Source organism: Gadus morhua, chromosome 7 (genome assembly GCF_902167405.1).
Source record: "Gadus morhua chromosome 7, gadMor3.0, whole genome shotgun sequence".
In the NCBI taxonomy this organism is placed as follows: Eukaryota; Metazoa; Chordata; class Actinopteri; order Gadiformes; family Gadidae; genus Gadus; species Gadus morhua.
The window spans coordinates 30,309,575-30,318,359 of record NC_044054.1 but is presented as its reverse complement, the minus strand read 5'-3'; the positions used below and the strand labels follow the sequence as shown (position 1 = coordinate 30,318,359).

Here is an 8,785-nt window from a genome sequence, read left to right as displayed (position 1 = left end):
CTTATTACATTTTCTTGTTGGCCTACAGGGGCCCTTGCCCCTGTAGACATGACCCTGGCCCCCACTGTGGCCCCCCCCCGTGCTGACCAAATAAAACAATTATGATTTTACTGATTTTACGGAAGTAATGCGATGCAACGTTTTACACGGGTCAATTGGGGCGATGGGGGGGTGGGGTTGGCTGTTACTTTTACTGTTAAGTGTACTATAAGTGTTAAGTTTATTATTTACATTGCAATAGACCCATAAATGAAATCAAAACTTAATTTATTAATATTTCTTTATGTTTTTATTTGTAATTTCATTACAACAAAACATCACAAACGTCATTTTTCCCACCATGCTCTATATTAAAATCAACGCGACACACCTTACAGAACGCGTGGAGGTTGTCAATATGACTGGGCAAGATGCATGTAAATTGTTGCGTCCAACACTGTTGAAATTTACAGCTATATTTAGACTTCTTTGGGGAACACCGCTTTCACCTGCCATTTTTTTTATCGGCTCGCTTTCCAGTCTGAATTTTCCGCGAAGCTTGCGCAGAGATCAACTACGCAACTGGGTTATAGGTTGCCAGGTTGAGGTGACAAACGTGTTGAAAATGTTATATGGTGTGTGGATTGTGTGAATTGGATGCTTTTCATACAAGACTTGGCAACTGGTCAACATTGGACAAACATATTGGTCCGATCTCAGATTATTCATTAAGAAGTTTGGGCCATGCAAAATTACAGGAGTTTCAATATATTTAGAAACTTAATCATATCTAAGCAAACTCATCGAAGCAGAAGCGAGTATCCAAATGTCAATCCTTGCTAGGTCTAGGCTACACAATGTTGTGATGTTAACCAGGTATTTTCATCCGTTTTGGCTGATACAATGGGATTACCAATATATTTCAGTAAAGATGGTTATACAACGAAATGTAATGCATGCCCCTAAGTTTCTTTTCTTTCTTTTTCTAGCAGCTATCATGAAATGAGGAAAGAACCGTAGAAGAGGGAATTTTTCTAAAGGGAAGAACACAGTTTCTCCACACTGAAACTGAAAGAATAAATAGGAAATGGCACATTTTTTTACACTTCGTGGTACCCTGGAGTTTTTTTTCACATGACACACTGTATTTGTACCCTGTACTTTTTATTTTTCATTTTTTATGGCCCTACCCCTCTTGCACGCTTGTACAAAACAAATGTTTACATGATTTTGATGATTTGGGGCATAAGCTCCATCAATTTAAGATAGTTTGACAGAAACTCTCTCTATCACACAGACGACTCTTTCACACACACAAACTCTCTCTATCACACTAACTCTCTCTCTCCATCACACACTCTCTCTATCATACACACTCTCTATCAAATACATTCTTTATCACAGACACATACTCTCTGTCACTCCCTATCTCTCTCTCTCTCTCTCTCTCTCTCTCTCTCTCTCTCTCTCTCTCTCTCTCTCTCTCTCTCTCTCTCTCTCTCTCTCTCTCTCTCTCTCTCGCTCTCTCTCTTTCTCTCTCTCTCTCTCTCTCTCTCTATCACATTCTCTCTATTTACCAAGCGATCTCTCTCTCTCTCTCTCTCTCTCTCTCTCTCTCTCTCTCTCTCTCTCTCTCTCTCTCTCTCTCTCTCTCTCTCTCTCTTTCTTTCTCTCTCTCTCTCTCTCCCTCTCTCTCCCTCTATCACTCTCTCTCTCTCAATCCCTCTATCCTTCTCTATATAGCAAAGAGTAGTAGGCTATCTGCCAGTGTTACAGTTTTTCTCAATCAAACGTTTGAGATAAACTGTGGAAACACGTTTTCTGAAACTATAGCTCAATTTCTCAAAACTCTAAACACAAACCTGAGAAGAGTTAATCATTTTGTCAAAACTACACAAATTCTTCGCAAAACTGTCTTTTTCCACCAAACAGTAAACACAGCTATCAAATGAATATCTCTTGGAGAGCATCAATTTATCACTGGTGTGATCAATTTAAAAAACTTCCATCAAAATACTATTTACATATGTTTTGGCTTTATGAGGCCATGTTACATATTCCAATGTATAAAATTGTTTAGAAATAGCTTTCTTTTTTAAAGTTGCAATTAGGTGGTAGATATAGTATGAAGACTGTTGCCATATCGTGATACAATATTGTGAATATATGACTACAAATATAGCATTGACACAATCTTATCAAAATAGGATACAATGCATATTTGTCTATCCAATGAGCTCCTATGGCCTAAACTCACAATCCAAGCTTCCCAGAGTCATACTGTACACGTATAGTTGATGCTGCAACATTGTTCTGACAATACACCAATGTTACTTATTTTGGTAAATTACAGCACAGAAAATAAGAAAATGTTTAGACTGTCTTTCGGGAGAGTACAAAAAGGTAACAAAGCAGATGCATATTTTTTACTGTAATACAGTAAACTGTTCAGCTGAACTGACTGCATAAAAAGCTTTTCATAGGCCAACAAAAAATAAAAATAAAGGACCATTTCTACAACACATTAGAGCTCACCGAGTCCTCTTTAATGCTCTGACACATGATTGAAGTGTTTTGCCAGTTGAGTTTGAACAGGTGAGAAGTGAGTTAGACTTTTTGGTAATTAGTTGTTGCATTTTGAAGGCCAGTGTGATCCAGGTGAACCAAGTGTGCTAAATGATGAGATGTGTGCTTAGAGTTTAGCAAAAATGTGAAAACAGTGGATTGTGCTTAGAGTTTAGCAGTCTGGAGCCTTGTAGTTGATACATGAGCTTCAAGTTTTCAGAATTGTGTGCATAGTTCCATTTTTTGTGCGTATACAATCGAGAAAAACTGTAAGTAGGGAGGGATCGTTATGCAAAGAAATGTAATGCATGCCCCTACCGTTTTTCCTAGCAGATATAATGAAATGAGGAAAGAACAGTAGAACACAGAACTTTTCTAAAAGGGAAGAACACAGTTTCACCACAGTGAAACTGTTCAATTAAATGGGAAATGGCACATTGTTTTGCACATTGTGCAAAACAGTTTTTTTTCACATTGACACACTGTATTGTACCCTGTTTGTTCCCTGTACTGTATTCTTTTTTCATTTTTTATGGCCCTACCTCTCTTGCACGCTTATACAAAACAAATGTCCTTATGATTTTGATGATTTCGGGCATATGCTCCATCAAATTAAAATAGTTTGACAGAAAAATACAGACTGGTGAAGTAATAAACTTGTACAAATTAAATGTTTGATGATTCTAAAGTAAAACAAAGTTTATATTCTTCAAATATCTTTTTTTGCCATTTTATTTATGCCCCTCTGGTTAAACACTGGCCCCTCCTTGGCCCCCCCTAGTAACATTTCTCTAGAACCGCCACTGCCTAGAACCAAGTATTCTTGCTAGAACCAAGTATTCTTTCTAGAACCAAGTACTGTTACCAAGTGGTCAACCTCCAACCAGCCATAGCAAATTCATACAACACAAAAATAAATCTTGATTCAATGTAGCTGTGCTTTGTTTATTGTATGTCGTCAACATTAGAACAAAGAATGATGATAACAACGTTTGGGACATGGTTTAAAAGTTACTCAAAAAGAACAATGTAGATAACATGCATGCATTGCGTGTGCCTGCTTTCCTATTGTGTTGTTGAAATACTCAATCAACTGCTGTCTGACTATATATATATATATATATATATATATATATATATATATATATATATATATTGATGATTGTCGGTCAGGATAGTGTAATGGGTAGCATGTTTGACTCAGCCTAAAGCTACTGAGTTATTTTCCCAGTTTTTTTAACAAGATACCTAAACCATAATCCTGAATAGAAGGAACTACAAATACAACGAAATCAATCTAAAAATAATCTGCTACAATGACTCAATAGTGTAATAGTATAACAATATAGCATACTATTGAGTCATTAATATAGTATAATAGTATAGTATAATCACAGCATTATCTCCTGATTGGAGCACTACAAACCAGTCATCATTAAGCGTCAACAAGAAGAGTTAACTAAAGGTGCATTCATTGATTTAGTTTGATACAATATGTGTGTGTGTGTGTGTGTGTGTGTGTGTGTGTGTGTGTGTGTGTGTGTGTGTGTGTGTGTGTGTGTGTGTGTGTGTGTGTGTGTGTGTGTGTGTGTGTGTGTGTTTGTGTGTGTGTGTGTGTGTGTGTGTGTGTCTGTCTCTTTGTGTGTGTTTTTTAAAGTGGGATTATTTAGGGATAACATTAGGATTATAGACGACATTAGGATTAGGTACACATTATGATTAGGGACACATTAGGATTAGGGAACCATTGGGGACGAAAATAGGAATTAGGATTATGGACAGCATAAAGGATTAGAGACAGCATTAGGGATTAGCGACATCATAAGGGATTAGGGACAGTCTAAAGGATTAGGGAGAGTTTAACCATGCGTTCACACCAAAAGATGCATTTGCTGCCCGAACGCGTTGACGCCTGAGTTTTGCGGCGCGTCAAATCAAGTTTTGTGGCGCGTCAAACTTTTGACGCGCGTCAAGAGTTGAAATATTTCAACTCGAGCAGCATTTGACGCGCCGCAAAATACGTGAACGCGCCCTTCGCCCGTGCCCGGCAGTGGGCACGGGCATGCCGCGCCGCAAATCAGATTTTGACGCGCAGCAAATCAAGTTTTGCTGCCCGTTTTCTCGGCAGCAAATGCTGCGGCAGCAAATGCTGCGGCAGCAAAGCAGCAACGCGTCTCTACATTCACTTTGAATGGGATCACGACGCGCGTCAACTTTTTGCATCTTTTGGTGTGAACGCAGGGTAAGGGATTAGGGACAGCATTAGGGATAAGCAACATCAAAAGGGATTCGGGACAGTTTAAGGGATTAGGGACAGTTTAAGGGATTAGGGATAGTATAAGGGATTAGGGACAGTTTAAGGGATTAGGGAGAGTATAAGGGATTAGGGACAGTTAAAGGGATTAGGGACAGTTCAAGGGATTAGGGACATTTTAAGGGATTAGGGACAGTATAAGGGATAAGGGACAGAATTAAGGATTAGGGACAGTTTAAAGGATTAGGATTATGGACAACCTTATTATTTGGGGCAACATACGGAATTAGGGATAGCATTAGGGATTAGGCACGGCATTAGGGATTAGGGACAGCATAAGAGATCATGGACATCTTTAGGGATAAGGGATTAGGGACATTTTCAGGGATTAGGGACAGCATAAGGGATCAGGCACAGAATTAGATGCCAGGGATAACATTCAGGTCAGGGACAACATTCAGGATTAGGGACAACATTCAGGTCAGGGACAACATTCAGGTCAAGGACAACATTCAGGATTAGGGACAACATTCGGGATTAGGGACAACATTCAGGATTAGGGATTACATTCAGGATTAGGGGAAACATTCTGGATTAGGATTTGTTGCGGTCAGTTTTATTTTAATTGATTGTAAAAATAATAGCTGCAGTTCATCTGATACAATAGATTGGTTTTGTATTGCCACTAACCACAACAAGTCAAATCACCAGTGGGTTGTTGCCTGCTTATTGCGAAATGTCTCAAAGAAAGCTAGCATTCCCTTCTTTGCGCTGGTGTTGCTGCAGTTGCTGCTGCCGCCCTTGCCCCCATTGCCGCCGTGGTAGTAGGAGGGCGACGGGAGGAAGGCGGAGCTGTCCATGGAGTTGGCTCTCTGGACCCGACCGGTCCCAGCGTGCCGGTGCTTGGACCTCACCGGAGGGGTCTGCGCCACGAGACACCGCTGGTACTGGAGCTGTGGGGATAGAACCACCAAACGCATCGGGTATAACAGGAGAATATTTAGATTATAACAATAGAATGTATAATCCATTGTTAGAATAATATAATATACAAACTAATACACTAAGAAACATATATAATAGAATTAGTAATAACTATAGTTATTATTATACTAAATTGCATTTTATTATATTAATAAAATGCAATTTAGTATAATAATAACTATAGTTATTACTATAGTATTTCATAGAATGAAATACTATAGTATATTATAACATAATTAATTCTAAAATAGCCTACATTTTATATAATTATAGAAGACAGATACTATTATAACAGAACATGGTGGTGCAGGCAGATAGGTTCTCGTCATGCAGACAGGTTCTCGTCATGCAGACAGACAGGAGCAGACAGACAGGTCCTCACCATGCAGGCGGCCTGCAGCGCCTCGGAGACGTGTCCGGCGTGCGGCTCGCACCAGAACACGTGGCACTGGAAGCCCGGCGCCCCCCCGTCGGCGATCACCGCGAAGGTGTGGCTGTCGTGGCCGACGCCAAGGAAGGTCAGGTGACTCACCTGACACTCCCATAAGGACTCCGCTTCCTTGAGCGCACCGGGAGCACATGACATCACATCCTTTTACATGACACATTATTCGATTCAATAAAATAGAATCAAATTTGATTACATTATTCAATTGAATCATATTAGATCACCTAATATTAGATTTCATGGCATCATATTGGATTACATTGGACAATGTAATCCAATATGTTGTTGGATACAATATGCAATATCCAACAACACTGTGATGACGTTATTATTATATAAGCATTATATATGATTATTATTATCATATTAATACATAATTCTATTATTAGAATTATATAATTATATAATAATTATTATTATTTTACTATTATTTGACTATTATTTTGTTATTTGTATATTATTATTATATTATTATTTATATGATTTTATTATATAACATTACTATTATTATATATTATTATTATATTATATAACGTTATTATTATTAAATTATTATTATTATGAGATTCTGTTATTCGATGGGTGCAGTACCTGCACCCGCCTGAGGGACAGCAGGGAGTCAGAGACGTGGAGGGTGACGGGCTCCCAGGCCTCTCTCTCCGTCGTGTTCATTATGCTCTCGATGGCGCTGTTCAGGACCTCCATACCTACACACACACACACACACACACACACACACAGACACACGCAGACACACACACGCAGACACACACGCAGACACACACACACACACACACACACACACACACACACACACACACACACACACACACACACACACGCACACACACACACACACACACAGACATACAGGAAGACGCGCACAGACATACACACACAGACATACACACAGACAGACACACACGTACGCATACAGAGAGACACACATATGATGGGACTTTTGATGTTTAGGGTTAGGTTTAGGATTCATGTTTATGATAAGAATACAAATGTTAATACTAGTATTCCTGTTAATAGAAAGGCCACTGCCACCTACCCATAGCCCGGGACACTGGAAGGTTCCCGATGTACTGGACATCAAAGTGTGGAGCGTGCTGTCTTACTGCGTCCAGCAGATCCACTAGGAAGGACATGACACCGTCAGCATATATATATACAGGGGCATCATCTAGATGAGTGGATCATATGAATAATAGATCATGAATGACATTGCAGGCTAGGTTGAATTGTTTCATCTCTTTAGGGTACCTTGCCAGGGCAGGTCTGGAGAGGAGATGTCCTCTAGTGTCAGAGAGTCGGGTGGTTTGACCAATTTATCAGACAAAATCTAGAAAGGAGTCGATTTGGATTATTGGATGAGCGGCTAAAAATAACACATAACACATAAACCTCACCCTCAAACGTAATCCTCACATAGCCCTATCACCCTAAACTCTTAACATCAACCCTGACCAAATCAACCCAAAACACATCAAATGACATCATCATGCTCCAAGGAATTGTAAAAAACAAAAGCACCTAGTTCGGTAGGGGAAGTCCAACCAACAAAATGACTTGGGCTGAAATCAAACACTGCATTTTCTGTTGCGATACACTTTACCCTCAACCCTTCACCCTAACCCCCTTCACCCAACTCCCACACCCTTATCCCCTCACCCTAACCCCTTCACCCTAACCCCTTCACCCAACTCCCACACCCTTCACTCTCAACCCCTATCCATTTACCCTAACCCCTTCACCCACACCCCTTCACCCTAATCCCTCACTCCATCACCCTTACCCTAACCTGTTCTTCACCCTAACCCCTTCACCCACACCCCTTCACCCTAATCCCTCACTCCATCACCCTTACCCTAACCTGTTCTTCACCCTAACCCCTTCACCCACCTTGCCACACATGTCCTGCAGCACGGTGGCGATGGCTCTGGCCGGGGCGTTGCAGCGGAACACGTGACCCTTGAGCACGCAGCTGTCCTTCTCCCCGGTGACGAACGCAAAGTCCCTGGTGGAGACATAACCCTCTCCAAGCTCCATCATGTGTTCATCTGAATCACCACCACAGCACTGATCGCACAAGGACGCCACAGAGTGCGTTCGACTCGCTATGAAGCATGTAACATCAAGAGCATCGAACACAGAATGTAGATGTAGTAGATCTAGATGATGACGCTGTGTTCTGCTCAGGTTCCGATTAGTTGGTGAGTTGGTGAGTTAGTAAGTTGGCTGGTGAGCTAGTGAGTTAGTGAGATGGTGAGTCAGTTACTATGATGATGGAGTAGATCAAACTCTTGCTTAAGGACTTTAGGTGAAGGGTGGGAGGGCTTTGTTACCTGTCTCTGTGAGGGTGCGGGGGGGGAGACACAAAGGTGAATGTTAGTGCTGAATAAACCAACAATCTAATGCATACATTAGGGTTGGAGGGTAAGAGCAAGGGTTAGGGCTAAGAGGGATAGGAGGATTAGGGTTAATCCTTAACATTACCAATATTACCTTCCATTGCTGCAGCCGACACCCCACACACGGATGTTACTGAT

The 8,785-nt window shown here is 40.7% G+C and overlaps 1 protein-coding gene across 2 annotated transcripts in view; it reads right to left on the bottom strand.

Annotated features, from left to right (window-relative positions):
- Positions 1-5,392: 5,392 nt before the first annotated feature.
- apbb3 (amyloid beta (A4) precursor protein-binding, family B, member 3) overlaps positions 5,393-8,785 on the bottom strand; it is a 7,078-nt gene continuing 3,685 nt past the window's right edge. The window contains exons 6-13 of one of the 2 annotated variants that reach the window (XM_030362501.1): positions 8,742-8,785; positions 8,582-8,587; positions 8,139-8,253; positions 7,500-7,578; positions 7,288-7,371; positions 6,822-6,937; positions 6,165-6,341; positions 5,393-5,751 (exon numbers count right to left, since the gene is read on the bottom strand). The exon at positions 8,742-8,785 is cut by the window's right edge and continues 84 nt beyond it. In XM_030362501.1, the coding sequence (XP_030218361.1) occupies positions 5,503-5,751; positions 6,165-6,341; positions 6,822-6,937; positions 7,288-7,371; positions 7,500-7,578; positions 8,139-8,253; positions 8,582-8,587; positions 8,742-8,785 (870 nt within the window). In that variant the 3' untranslated portion in view covers positions 5,393-5,502. The remainder of the gene's footprint in view (positions 5,752-6,164; positions 6,342-6,821; positions 6,938-7,287; positions 7,372-7,499; positions 7,579-8,138; positions 8,254-8,581; positions 8,588-8,741) is intronic. The other variant, XM_030362502.1, reaches the window with a different exon arrangement.